We start from the raw sequence: 13,863 nt of genomic DNA on the forward strand, positions 1-13,863 counted from the left end.
AGATAAATCTCTTCACTTGATTCACACTAACTTGTCCGAAGTGTTTCATCTTACTTACTCCAATCATCGTCTATTCTTCGCATAGACACTATAGCGACCATGGTGTTCTCGGTTTCGAGCTTGCCGAGGCTTTTATCCTACGTGTTGATCCATCGATGTGTTCGCAGAGAGTGCACCAAATTCAGATTTCATTCTGCTCTTCAGCTCTGAGTCTTGACCGTGATGACCGGCCTGCGGCGGGCTGATTCGCTTTCTTAGAATATCGACGATCTTGCATGCCCCCAGTCCTTGATACCATTATTGGAAAAGTGACCGTGATCAACCCTTGTGGCTGGACAAGGTGCAGCATATGTCGTGATTTGCTCCTTTCAGGCCTTTTCAGCCTTTCAGGTCAGTCTCATCTGTTTCCTCGCTGCTCAGATGGCGTGGGCCATCTCTCCAAAAAGGTCTGGACCAGCTCTCCTGCGCTTCCCCGAACGTGTCTCAGGTATGATAAAGAAGGCCACCAGGCTAAGCCGCCAGAACTACATCTTCCTACCAGACGACGGAGCAATCAGTACCCACCCACACCTCTGTCATAGCATTTCTTAGGACGTACAGCATTGTCTGGATCCCTCAAGCCTAATGAACAAAGCAAAATGTCTTGCCAGCGGCCCCTGATGATTGCAATCGAGACCTGGGGTTTCGTCGGAGAACGTTCCAGCCCGTTCTCCCCATCAGCATAAATTCGATGGATCCCCGCTCCTCAGCGGTAGTCCATTATTCCCTGACGCATCTTCCTCGTCTTTCAAGCACAAGCTTCCGCTCACGCACTTCCTTCGAACTCGAAACATAAGCCCTGACCCATTCTTCATACATTTCCAATAAAGATCTGCCCTCGATTTCCGGCCATGTCAATGTCAAACATGTCTTCCCATCCTATCACCGCTCAGAACGTATATCTCCTCCCAACCCCTTCCAACACCCCCTCGCACCATCGTGTTCCCCCGCCGCACCTACGGTGCCGCGCCTTAACGCAAGATTCGAGGACCAAAAAGCACACCGGTGAACAGTGCAAGCGGTGGAAGGTCTTTGACAGTGATACACCCCAAGCTCAAAAGACCCAAGAGGAACTACTAGCCGACGAACTCTGCAAACAACATGCGAAGACGAAAGAGAGATTCATGGTGAGAAGGACATGCCTCTTCGCAGTCATTTGCCATCATTAATTCATAGTCAGGATGCCGTCACCCGACAATTGCAGCGGGAGCGAGTCTCCGCCGCTGAGAAACCAGCCCAACCTCATCACGCAGCTGGCAGTGCCTCGCAACCCTCTCGGACGAGAGTCCCCAATCTGGCAACATCTGCGGCAACGTCTTTCTTCCAGCCGGCCCCTAAGCTTGGACTGACGGCTCAGACTTCCCTTCTCGCTGCAGCTACGACTGCAACCAAGGCGGAGAAAGATGCAGACATGGAGGTAAGCATCTTTCAGTGTAAATCGATGGCGAAGTCTTGACACTCTATAGAGCCTTCGAAAAGAGATAGACAAGCTGTCCCAGATGGTGCGCGGACCTTCCGCTCAAGCTGGAACGGCTTCTGCAGGGCCGTCGAGAAAGGGGAAAGAGCGTAGTTCTTCTGCTTCAATGGGCGAGTTTGGCAGGCAAAGCTCCTGGGGCGGCGTCGCAACAAGGGGCGATTTGGGATTTGTCAAAGGTGAAACCACCGACGACGACGACGTTGACGACGACGTTGACGACGACGTTGACGGCGACGAGGATGGCGATGAGGATCTCATCGCAAATATCTAAGTATGCAGCAGGACGACAAGATGGTATATTCATAGATTGACTACTACTCAATGCAAGAGTTTTAGTGGTGTTATTCTGCGGGAAGAGTGCCCTCCTGAGGTCCCTGGAAGTCATGCGTATTATTCATCATAGTCATATAAGCCTGAGACTGCTTAGTCTACTTCTGGAAGTTTCAGCCCTACCAGAAAATCATTTCTGAATCATTCACAGACACCTGGCTTTGATGATCCAACCTCTATCTCGTCATACTGCAAATGGATTAGCCGATGTGTCCAGGTATGACGAAAATTATCTTGAATGGCCTCTCGGAGCAGACTGCTTGACTGATCCTGCGGAGAGATGCAGCTCACCGGTGGAGGTCGTCCAACATCCGTGGAGCGGTGTCCTCCACGTCTCGACGCGTCATCTTCCATGAACCGCCTTAGCAACACAAGCTATTGGAAGAGTTGGTGTTATTGGAAGAGCTGCTTCGGCCAACGGCAGACAGCTCGTCCAGGCGCACCTTGACACCGCCTGTCATGCCCAGGTGGAGCCAAACGAGCCCGTTCTGGTTTCATTGAAGTGTCGACCTCCTGCAGCGAGCCGTGGAGTCATACTTTGAACATCTGCATGGCGACGGGCAAGCTGCAGGATAAAGCACAGGGTTTTCACCGTCGCTGATTCTCGCTCCATGGCGGTCAGAGCAACCCAGGATTTTTGTTGTTTCTCTGTTCCCCCTGTGGGATTGAAGTGCATCAAACGCCGGATCGAGAGAAAGAAGAACATCCTGTGCCCACATTGTATCCAATACTCCCGCTTCATTCTACGCTCCTCTGTCCCGGTCATGGCTTTCCCTGCCAAGTCTGAGGTCGGACAAAGCATGGGCTTAAAGACCGATGGCGGGGACGATATTCTCAGAAACACCCGCGACATGGAAACACACGTACGTTTTGCAAGTCATCGCTGAGGGGAAGCTTACACTCGTATAGACAGGAGCTCGCCTGTGTAAATACCTCGCTCAGTTCAAAGCCCTTGCGGCAAACGCCATTGACAACCTTCATGCTGCTGTTCAAACCATCAAAGCATATGAGAACCAGTTCTCACCTCCGCAAACCCCCTCTTTAAAGCCTCCACATGAACCGGTCCGCCATCGACAGCATATCGCCGATCAGTTGATGCACCTCGAGTGGTATCTTTCAGACACAATCAAAGAGTTCCGAGATGAATTTGACGATGAAGTGGGGGCACAAGAGGAAGATAGCGATGGGAACGGCAGTAACGATAAGGATAGGGACGCTAGCGACAGCGACCATCAGGCGAGCGATGAGGACGACGGCAATGCTGAGGACAGCGAAGAGCAGGCTGGCAACTCCGAGGACAGCAATAAGCAGAACAGCAATAGGGATGATACAAAGAACAGCGTTCGTGATAATGCACAACCTGCATTGAAGCACGCTGCAATTCCTTTGAAAGATGTCTATGGAGACGGCGAGCGTACATATTCGATCCCGATCTCCGGTAAGAGGGAGGTATCAACGATGCTAAGGACAGACCAGGTCAATGACTGCCAGGCACCCTAGCCCAGATGCAGCGGTACATGACCCCGCAATTCAGAGGGTCCTGGTTTGGAGAAGCCTTAGAGGGTCATGTCAAAAGACTTCGTGGCGAGAAGTGTACTCTTTCGGACGGCAAAGGCTTACTTGCGTATCCTCGCCCTTATCATATGATTAGGCTTAACCTCCTTAGTGTTCGTTTCTGCAAAGAAGGAGCAGTCTGACTTGCACTCTCACCCCCGATAAAGCCATTCTCGTTCGTGGCACAAGATTACCTTTTGCCTTTCTCCAATCAGAACCCCCCGCCGCGGGACCTCCTTGTTGCTATAAGCAGATTGGAAGAATCCAGCACAATTCACTCTGTCCGCCGTTTCTTTCTACCACCTTCTTTTTCGCTCTTTGCGCGTCGATTGCGCTTGCAACGAGTTATCGGACCGTGGATATTATCATCTGAGTCCGACGCTGCAAGGGTGTGGTTATCTGAATCCGGCGCTACAAAGTCGTGCGCTAAAGATGAGTCCGTAGTGCTGACCGATCTATCAAGCAGCGGCTCTGTTAGAGAGTGCTCAAGTCCAAGCATTGTTAAATACCGGTCAAGCGTCCTAAGGCTACTTACCTGTAGCTGAAGAAGCTTCCAGAGTCACATGCCGCCTCCTCCGAGGTGGCGTTGGCGGAGGTGTTTGTGTCCGTCACTGTCATCTTGGTTGACTGCTTAAACCGGACGATACCCGATTTCGACGCTACGGGTTGACTTTGTGTTTTCAGTGGAGGCAGGTCTCTAATCGCGGGAGCGAGTCCACCACCAGACCCCATCTTCGCCGCTGGTGTAACTCGGGTCTGTATCGAGGATTCTCTAAAACAGACACCGGAGTCAGCATCCCGTCGCGTGCGTCACGACAGCACCTAAGACCCTACGATGAGTTACTGCTGTCTTCTGCATCCATCGGAAGGTCCTCCAGTTTTGATCTCCTCTTCTTATCTTTTAAGTTCCTATACTCCACACATAAGTCTGGTGAATCTAGGTCTTTGTAGACTTGTACCGTCTCTTTCGTTCCTTCTTCCTTATCTGCTTCAGGTCACCTAGAATGTTTTGTTGGGTTCTAGGACCATATTAGCGGCAAGGCCTGATCGGTCGCATGTTACCTATCCTACCTTTCACCCGCAGCAGTAGGCCCCTCTTTATCACCATATTTTTCTCCGTCTTCCTCATAGCGAATCGACAAGAAAGCTCCGCCCAAGCTTTGATCTGCTCTCAACATATATTTGCTCCCCTGAGCGACTCTGAGAAAGCTGTCTTTCATGTTGAACTGTGAGTTATTATGAGATTCTGGCCGTGTATCCCCGCGTTCGGTCTTACCGATTGTATGCAACGGTGACTCTATAGGTCGAATTCACAAGGCCCGCGCAACTCTTTCAAGGCTTGAATGGAGGTTACTCCAGCACATTGGTCATCACGGAATACTTGAAGGATAAAAGCTACCCCCGGCTGTGGACGGTTATATAGGCGAAGCATTGTGTTTAGACCCTTCTCACGTCCAGCTTGCGGACGAACACACCGTGTCACATTCGGCATCGATGCTCAACATCTATCAGAGTATGATTGTGTGAGGGTAGAGTGACTCCTCTCACCTTCTGTTCCCTCCCGACAGATCTAATGGCCAACGTCCGGCGATCCTCAAGATACGGCGCTCTTCAAAGGGAAGATATGCCAAGAATCTCTGGATGGTGATATCGCGATGCCAGCCGATCAAAGGCTGAATGCTTCTAGTAGGTGCTTTCGGCAAGCGATCTAGGCTTCGGAAGCAAAGATCGGTGTGTATTCAAAACACGCCACACGCAATCCCCAGCCGCATCTCAGGTGTTGGGCTTCCAGTGGTAAGCTCGTCACATCCGTGTTCTTTGTTTGCGTGTCAAACAAACTGACTCACCTTAGGTCTTTGAGACATCGGTGCAGGCAACCAACGTTTCTCAAAGCGCAAATATCCTCTTTCTTGCCTCAAGCAATCATTCCAAGGCAATCTTCGTTCGTCGAATGCAAAGACCCTGCAAAATGCTCCATCGTAATTTGATTCCTGGAAAGCGACCGCTATCAGTCCGTCCGTCGCACGTCAATGCCGCAGGATCCTACCTGATTGACTTTGGAGCAGAAGAAGACGACATCATGAGCGAGGAAAGCATCCGGATGCGGTTTTTTGGTTATAGGCTGAGGGTAATGAGATCTTCATTGATGGAGGCGCGCATCACACAATTTGCGACTCAGCATGCTCACGTCGTTCCTGGCTGTGAATACGCTCGCAATGATCTAGCACTGTACTTGGGACCCCTCCCGTTCCCACCCATCGCCAATGACCGCCTACTCCATCTCATCAAGAACAATCGACGTGCCAAGGTCCTCATCCTGATGGATACAAAAAGCGTTGAGGCGTACTTGGCAAGTAGAGACGGGCATGTGTACTATGAGTTCCACATGACAGCTGAACAAACCTCTTCTTGTCAAATTCTACTCATCGGCTCCTCACAGGATCCGGATTTCATCGCTTTCATTCCCAAACACCTCATATGGCCCAGGCGAGCGAGAAAAGACTGTGTCTTTCAAAGCCTTCGAATTGATGTGAAGGACAGATTTGAACCGGTTCCGGCGTTCCCACCAGAAATGGAACCGTTCCTTATTCCTATGACAAGCCTACAAGTAGCTATAGCCAACATGGAGGCACACATAGAGGACCCGGGCAAGAAATGGTGAGCTTATGACCCCCGAAAAACTTTTGTATAATAATGCTCATTCACCAAGGATGCTGCCTCACTCCGGGGTCGAACTAAAGTGGCCCAAACCACCTCCGAGACACTCTGTTAAAGAAATCCAACCTGAAGCGGAAGCACATCGGAAAGCGATGGACGATATGGTTCTGCCCATACACGAAGCCTTCACGAAGGCGGGCACGGTGCTCAAGGCGGCACTACCTGGTTTGTATCCAATCGCGGGTGACCTCAAGTTGATCGACGATCGTGCCGGCAGAGCGGAAGCGATCCTTGTCGAGCTGAAAGATTCCCACTGCGACATGGAGGATGATTCACATCAGTCTCATGTTAGTCTCAGGCATAAGTCATGGGCTCTCTTCAACCCCAACTCTCTGATATTCACGTTTCGAGCGCCTTGGCACTGCATCATCACCCAAATCTCGGGCTCCGACGGGAAATCACTATGCATCCCTCGCAAGAGAATTCCACCCTGGTGGTGGAACAATCACACGAGCAAGTGGCTCTCATGGGACATTGATAGGTCACTGTTCAACCAATTGACAATCGACATCAACCGGCCAGACGACCTGGTGCAAACAATGGAATCACTGTATTCCTCGAATGAATTTGAATGGCGTGACATACCCATGGCCCCGCTTCCCCTGCCTGATTACAAGGTATCCGATCCTCAGCAAAAGTCTTACAAAGGGCACGTCGAGACAGATGTGTGGGAGTCGTTGATGCGCGAGCTCTTGATGGAGATGTGTCGCAACGCGTAAGTCATGAGGCTAATTGTCCAGTGCTACATGCTCATTGATATCCAGACGATTTGGGCTTGTGATCGATCTAGGGAGGAGGAATTCCATGTGCAGGTACTATTTCACACATTGGACGTGGTCACCCTCTGATATTTCACATTACGATGAGAGCAGAGAATCTCCTCGAGAAGCCCGTCACTTTTGTGGCCAGACGCCTGCACTACGCTTGAAGTTCCTTCGCCTGCGATGGAACGCTAACGCTCAGCCGACCAATGTTGGTAGAGGTAAGATGTTTGGGTCTATGCATGAATTTCCGTCAATGGTGGTATGCGACGACCTCTCATGGTGCGACTCCCACCCGGAGCATGGCCGATTCATCGTCCCTTCCTCGGAATTCCATCAGAAGAACCCCCAGGATGAGCCGATCAGGCTAGGGGCTGAAGGGTCTGGATCCTTCAACCAATACTACGCGGATGCCAGTGAAGTGGTCGGGAAATTACGCCAGAGGCTTGACGATTCACAGAACTCCAAACAAGCTACGGAATACTGCTGCTCTCTAGGAGAGGCGAGGAGTCATGGGCTTGACGGACTCCTCGCTGCACCTCCCCCTCCAGGGCGCGAGATGCTTGAATCTACAAATTGGCTCTCACCCGCAACTCCCGCGCTTACCTGTCTCTGTGGATCCAATTTTCATTTCAATCCTCATCGATATTCCGAGTCTACTCTACCCTGCAAAATACAGAAAATGGAGTCCTGGTAGCAGTAAAGGATCATGATTCAAGATGACGTGGCAGTTTCTCTGGAATCCTGTCCGGTGTACTTTGAAGGGTTGCCTTGATGTCCTCTAATTCAGTCCTCAGTGAGTCTTTCCAATGACGTCCTTCATTACTTGCAGCTTCATTTCGTTGTCTGCATCTCTCCTGGCTTGCTCATACTTTTTCTTTTGCTTACACCTGTCCGCTTTTTACCCACATTTCCCCCCTTTTCGCTTCTACCTTTCACCTTAGCGCCCCTGTCTTTCCCCTTTATGCCTGCATTTCTCCCTTGCCCGTCTTCTTGAGCATTGGAGATTGCCTCACTTATATCGGCAAAGAACGCAAGTCCTTCGTGATGTCCCTCGTGAAACATGCGCTTCAAGTAGAGGACAGCTTCAGCGGCGCATGGCTTTTGTAGGTTCGTTATCTGGATACTTCCCTCTGCCTCCGCAATCTCTGCAAATCTGTCGTTCCACCCAACATAAACCCTCGGCGTTACAACAAGCATGGCGTAACGACCAGATATTGCCAGCTTTTGATACCCGACCTTAACGTGAGCCTGTGTTGATGTCAGATTGACCTTGAACCAAAGTAGGTAGACACCTACCATTTCAACAGCATTGTATTCCAATGCTATAGGCATTACGATGTTATCACGTCGAAGTCGACTGCCAGTGCCAAGCGCATTCAGATAGTTAAGGCGATCTGTTCGAACATTAGAATCCACTCTTCTTCGATCTGGAGACCAGTCACCCCATACCGATTGGCGGTGTGCAAAGCCATTGTTCAGTCTCTGCCGTACTCCAATTTTCGTGTCGATAAATCAAATCTGGGAGACCTGGTTTAGGATGAGGTCTAGGAATCCAGAACACCTATACCGCCGTCAGCTTGGTCTGCCTCGTACGATTTCCTCCAAAATCATAGACCTTGCCAGCTTTCATTTGGCTGCACACTTCGGTCAACGCCATGGAGACACACTGAGCAGAAGTGAGACCAATTTTTTTATGGTGCCCATAGTCGACGGTCAAATTCGGGCGAAGAAGGAGACGGCCCTCGTCGTCCTCGCCCAGGAAAATGCGTTCGTCGTTTGGGTGAGTATCGATGGATGGTATGTATACGCCCATGATCCTGGCTTGCATGCCCAGAGAACAAGACTGAATAGCTATGGAGTATGGTGAGACGAGGGACGAGAAAGAGGCTTTGCTCATGCCCTTCAGCTGGTGTACATCGATCAACGGGTGTAACACGTATTATTCAGTGTTGTATCCAGTTGTGTCACATTCAAGTCAAGGTGTGAGCCCTTCAGAAAGCAGGCTGCATAATTCAAGGGGAGCAGCGGGCTTCTGTGGGTCAAGAAGGTTTCACGGCGCAAGTCACTATCATGCGTATGCAATCTACTGCGATTTTGAGATGTTGACACAAGCCGCCGTCCAGGGTGTGACACTGGGATGCACATCCTCAAGCAAGTCCACAAGGCGTCAGGTTCTGGATATCCTTCCGGTCCCGGACCTGAGCGCCTTATCTATTGATTTGATGTTGGTCTTGAACAGATCGTGCATATGGCACGACGGAACACAACCACGGAATAGCGTTCAGCTGTTATCACGGTGTGAACTTGGGTGACTGGCTTCTCGCGTTGATCAGATACGGCCTAGAGGAGTCCTCTGTCTCGGGTCAGGACAAAGAGCTCGGCAATCCCAACTCTGTTGGGGGCATTTGAACAGCATGCAGATTCTGCCTTCTTTCATCATCCCGTTGCCTTCCCTCGACGGGCGATGTAGAGCATGAGCTCGAAGTTACTGCCTAACCACATGGAGGTACGTGAGGGAACATGCACACAATTTTGCGAGGACGTTGCCTAACCCAGTCCTAGTTTCCGCAAAGCTTGCAGCCAACAGCCCAAGCTTGCCTTACCGACGTCCCGCTGCTGTTTCTCGTACCGACCTCCAAAGATGCTGCAAAAATGGTCACTCTGCCCGCGAATCGAAGCTTGCTGAGTCGGCCTCCAGACCAGACGGGATGCCATGGCTTATACTCGATACGTTTGACGCTTGCTGATATGATGGCCCGCCGGGTTGTGGCTTGTGGGTCGTCACGTTGTGCCCTCATCCGTTGCCCCAAGATGAAGGGAGTCTGTCACCTGCACCTCAATTTCCGCCTTGAGATGCAGACGAGCATACTCTTACTCACGGACACCTCTTCCGAAGGCACTTTTGTGAAAAGTGCTGATAGCTCCCGCATCCGTCGTCTCAAGCGCGCAACATGGCCACTTTTGCAGTCCAGTCAAGTCTCCCTTGGCAGAAAGCATTCTTTGAAGTTTAACCTAGTAGTGCCGGATTTCACGAGAACGGTTTTCTTCCCTGTTCTTCACGAGAAATACCTCAGGTCTGTTGGATCGTCGCCCGCAAACCTGAACGGACACGCCCTTGTAGTAGCCCGAAAACCCTCCATTGTCGATGACAGATACATCAAACTACACGCGGTCGGGAAAGGGCGGTTTGAGACGGTGAATACTTGTTTAAGACTTGCAGATGGTGTGCTGCTTGCGTTGAAAACAATGGCACGTCATGCGGGGTCGGTCGTTCTCAGCGATCCACACAATGCTCTCGTTACGGCAAGAGAGACGATGATCTTGAGCCGGATCAAGCACGTAAGTCATGATGGTCTCAATGGGCTTCAAATCGATGACACTGACGTCTGATCAAGCCGAACGTGGTGAACCTAGTGGATCATTTCGAGACGCAGGCTGCAAGCTATATCTGTACGGATTTCGTGCCGGCCGGAAGTCTGACGACCCTCCTTTCTGATCCAGCGCCGAGCGCAAACCGCTTGCACATCGCCCGGACGTTCCTAAGGCAGACGTTGCGGGTAGTCAGTCATCTTCATCAGCGCAACATTTGTCATGGCCGAATTGCAGCTGAAAGCGTTCTGATCCAGTCAAAACAGCCTTTCAATTTCAAAATGTGCAACTTTGGTCAAGCAAGACAGCTTGAAGCACCAGAACCTGCTGGTTCGGGCACATTTTTTGGCGATCAGGGCAGCGAGACGTCATCTCGTGAGCGGGATATTCATGGCGTGGCGATGCTTGCCATGCGTCTGCTTGGCGTAATGCCAAACGACGATAACGACGATCTCGAGATGGCGAGGCAGCTAGCGCTGACTCCACAGATCCAGTCCCAGCCGTATGGGCGATTGTTGCAGGCCATGACCCAAAGTCACATCAAGTCAACGACGCATGCGCGGGATTGCTTGAAGGATTCCTGGCTGCTGGATGTCTCGAGCACGAAACGCCGCCTCTCCGCGGTAGAAGCGGTTGAAGTTCGCCCGGCAAAGCGTGCGAAAACCCAAGCAGCAGATACCATCTCTGCAAACGACAGCGTCCATGGTGGCTCTATAGCCCCCAGAGTCATTCGGCCAAGTCATTTCACCCGTGAGGAACTCGGTCTCTCCTCGCAGTTTCAAAGGCTCACAATTCACCCCGCCGAGCGCGCCATGATCCGCACAGGAAGAACTGTCCCTAGAGCCGAGGAGGCTTGCTCACATTTGCTCCTCGGATCTTGCCCCGGTGGTGCATAATAACCCTACACTGGTCACAATCACGTCTATGCATAAAGTCCTCAGTATCCAGTCCTGACTGAGCGGAGGTGTCGTTCAAGAACGACAGGTCTTCAGAGCTACCCAAATGATTCAACATTTCAATCCCCCCTATACTCAATATTGCCACCGATATATAGAGAATGGAAGGTTTAAAATCGAAGCGCTTACGATTTAATAAAGGACAAATATGTAGACGGCGCTCTCACGGGGCCAAGCATTTCAAAGTGTTTTGCACGCAGTTAAGTCCGGGCGAAGGTCGGGGTTTAGAAGGGCTCACCCCCAGTTCGGATCTACCCCCAGTTCGGATTTCTTAGCGTATTGCTCAGCTTCGCAGCGCAGTTTTGGGGGAAATCCGAACTGGGGTAAGTGGGGAATTACTACCCACCACGTTGGAGGAAAGGGTTGCTTGGAAGACGCTACGTATATGGCAAGTGCTGGGGTGTGCTGAACGTGAACTGCGGACAGAGTTCCACGGTGTTCAGCATCTTTCCGTTGTTACGAGGAGTAATTGATAAGATCCCCTTCCAAAAGCCCGAATAGGGGATCTACGTAACTCTGGTACAAGGACTCCACCGCCTCTTCTGGGTAGCAGGCCGTGTGGTTCATGACTTTAGGGTTGAATAAGCACAATAAAGGGAACAACCATCGTCATCATCATCATCCTCATCATCTCTTCGAAATGCGGCTGGGTGATGTCCACGTGAGAATACAACAGCCAGCGGGACTCACTCGTTGGCTGTGGCCGTTCCTGCATCTCCGGCGCTTCCTTGTGTCGAGACACGAGCTGACAGTCGTGTATTACTTAGCTGGCTCCAGGATGTTTGAGGACGCACGTTCCACCATACTTCCAGCGCCTCTTTTTCCTCCGTCGACAAGTTGGCTCGCCCATGTAACAAGAGGCTGACGCGGTACATCTCGGATTCCGCAAAGACTTCCTTCTCATCGCGGTAAAGGGGATGATCGTCGAACCCTAGTCGCCTCAGCTCTTGTTCGACGCCGGCAAGACGTCTATGGTCCACTCGTTTGAGAATCTCTATCTTAGGGGAGTTGCCTTTCATTGGTTGGCCGTGTTCACGGAGCTCAGGTATCACAAGCTTGATGAGGTCAAAATCCCGTGGATCCAAGAGGAGCTTCACGAAAGCATCTAAAGACTTTGCTGTCGGCCGAGAGACATCGCTTGAATCGAGAGCGTTCCAATAGAGTCTGCTTAGATTCTGCAACCTAGCAGCTCTATGACAAGAAGGTTCTTCGTCCAGCAATGTAGCAAAGCTATGCGCAAAGTCCATGATCAGAGGTGGATGTCGTCTGTAATTAAAAGTGAGCTTGTGACCAGATCTTGAATAGAGTCAACACCTGAATCAAGGCAGCAGCTCTCGTGAACGGGAATGGTGTCACGACACGTCACTCTGCAGGTGGTGTGTTCAGCCAAGCAAGCGGGTACCCGCGGTCACTTCTCTATTTGCTCCTCAACGTGTTGCTCGGCCTGTTGAACGAAGAAGTCTGCAAGCTTAGTGCTCTCAGTCGTTGCAGCTCGGATCCGAGCGTCAGTCAATCATGGACACATCTTCAGGCGATGGCGATGGTCCACAGCATCGAGGGACCGCTGTTACCGCAACCAGCAACGCCCACGCACAGGTTGCCGGCAGTGAAATTTTAGAGAAGACAACACTCCGAAGTTTGATTTCCATAGACCAACTCTACCGTGAGAACGGCCCGCTCTCACAACTCAACCATGAACTCTATGACAAAGTACCAAACAGCAATCTGAGACACCTTCAGAAGAATGAGATCCTGACTTTGATGCTCAACGAAGTAGCTGTCCTCAAGGGACGTGGCTTTTTCCAACATCTTCGTAATCGGGAAAGCTGGCTCAAAAAACCACCTGTGACCATCTGCCCAGAAAGCCGAGCTTCGACCGCACCAGGGTAAGCTAAGCCCTTTGTTCTCTTCAACCCGAAGGTACGCAGACCGTGCTCACCGAAGAGAATGAGTAGTGCCGATTTTCCCAGCATTGTCTACATGGATATAGAGTGGACATCAGAAGCTCAGAGCAGATTCCATGGTCGATCAGTCCGTTCTAAATACCTGGATTCGGACGCCTTGATAAACACCCCAAATGATTCAACGCCGATGTACGCATTGCAATGTGTTGAACATGCTACTTTTCCCATCTATGTTCCGTCGACACCAAACATCGTCGTGATCCTTACGCCAGAAGATTACTATCTCGCAACTTCTTCTGACCTGGAGAAGTCATTCGGCGCTTGGCCACGCCAGAAACGCAAACCGAGAGGACCAGATCCTGAGAAGAGGCTGGCTTCGATCTCGAAACTCTGGACGGGAACGGAGGAGCAACAAGCTGCTATTAAGGCTGAGAGGGCGATGGTCGAAGTCACAATCACTGAAGATATCTACAAGACTGTTGTTGAATGGTGTGCAACAGGAGTCATTCACCCGACATTCGATGCGTATCACATGTTGAAGTCCGTTCCTAGGCCTACTCAACCTTCAGCAGGTATTGCGCTTGGCGTGCCCTTTCAAACAAATGCTCCATTGATTGGAACTGGCGTTGAAAAATCTGACCCACCAAGTAGAAGGGGTGGCAAAAAACGAAGTGCTTCAGCGGCGGAGTAATGGCGCATGCCAAGTGAGTTTGGCGAGCATTTGACCCATCAGCTGTCAGTAATAGAGACTT

The 13,863-nt window shown here is 51.0% G+C and overlaps 7 protein-coding genes across 7 annotated transcripts; 5 read left to right on the plus strand and 2 right to left on the minus strand.

Moving 5' to 3' along the window:
* Window positions 1-905: 905 nt before the first annotated feature.
* KY384_002673 (uncharacterized protein) lies at window positions 906-1,787 on the plus strand (the record flags this gene model as incomplete). The annotated part of the gene is made up of 3 exons (XM_044811195.1): window positions 906-1,166; window positions 1,220-1,456; window positions 1,506-1,787. 3 exons carry the CDS (start codon window positions 906-908, stop codon window positions 1,785-1,787), a joined length of 780 nt encoding a protein of 259 aa, XP_044672078.1.
* An 823-nt stretch (window positions 1,788-2,610) lies between these two features.
* Window positions 2,611-3,346, plus strand: KY384_002674 (uncharacterized protein; the record flags this gene model as incomplete). Its single annotated transcript, XM_044811196.1, has 2 exons — window positions 2,611-2,709; window positions 2,756-3,346. 2 exons carry the CDS (start codon window positions 2,611-2,613, stop codon window positions 3,344-3,346), a joined length of 690 nt encoding a protein of 229 aa, XP_044672079.1.
* A 2,023-nt stretch (window positions 3,347-5,369) lies between these two features.
* Window positions 5,370-7,046, plus strand: KY384_002675 (uncharacterized protein; the record flags this gene model as incomplete). The annotated part of the gene is made up of 3 exons (XM_044811197.1): window positions 5,370-6,058; window positions 6,111-6,833; window positions 7,028-7,046. 3 exons carry the CDS (start codon window positions 5,370-5,372, stop codon window positions 7,044-7,046), a joined length of 1,431 nt encoding a protein of 476 aa, XP_044672080.1.
* A 667-nt stretch (window positions 7,047-7,713) lies between these two features.
* KY384_002676 (uncharacterized protein) lies at window positions 7,714-8,695 on the minus strand (the record flags this gene model as incomplete). Its single annotated transcript, XM_044811198.1, has 2 exons — window positions 7,714-8,364; window positions 8,450-8,695. The coding sequence occupies 2 exons, from the start codon at window positions 8,693-8,695 to the stop codon at window positions 7,714-7,716; spliced, it is 897 nt and encodes a 298-aa protein (XP_044672081.1).
* A 998-nt stretch (window positions 8,696-9,693) lies between these two features.
* Window positions 9,694-11,147, plus strand: KY384_002677 (uncharacterized protein; the record flags this gene model as incomplete). The annotated part of the gene is made up of 2 exons (XM_044811199.1): window positions 9,694-10,221; window positions 10,278-11,147. 2 exons carry the CDS (start codon window positions 9,694-9,696, stop codon window positions 11,145-11,147), a joined length of 1,398 nt encoding a protein of 465 aa, XP_044672082.1.
* A 746-nt stretch (window positions 11,148-11,893) lies between these two features.
* Window positions 11,894-12,454, minus strand: KY384_002678 (uncharacterized protein; the record flags this gene model as incomplete). Its single annotated transcript, XM_044811200.1, has 1 exon — window positions 11,894-12,454. One exon carries the CDS (start codon window positions 12,452-12,454, stop codon window positions 11,894-11,896), a length of 561 nt encoding a protein of 186 aa, XP_044672083.1.
* Window positions 12,455-12,722: 268 nt separating this feature from the next.
* Window positions 12,723-13,802, plus strand: KY384_002679 (uncharacterized protein; the record flags this gene model as incomplete). The annotated part of the gene is made up of 2 exons (XM_044811201.1): window positions 12,723-13,093; window positions 13,178-13,802. The coding sequence occupies 2 exons, from the start codon at window positions 12,723-12,725 to the stop codon at window positions 13,800-13,802; spliced, it is 996 nt and encodes a 331-aa protein (XP_044672084.1).
* Between the last annotated feature and the right edge of the window lie 61 nt (window positions 13,803-13,863).

This window comes from Bacidia gigantensis (assembly GCF_019456465.1).
Source record: "Bacidia gigantensis strain McMullin 20006 chromosome Unknown contig_156, whole genome shotgun sequence".
NCBI lineage: Eukaryota > Fungi > Ascomycota > Lecanoromycetes > Lecanorales > Ramalinaceae > Bacidia > Bacidia gigantensis.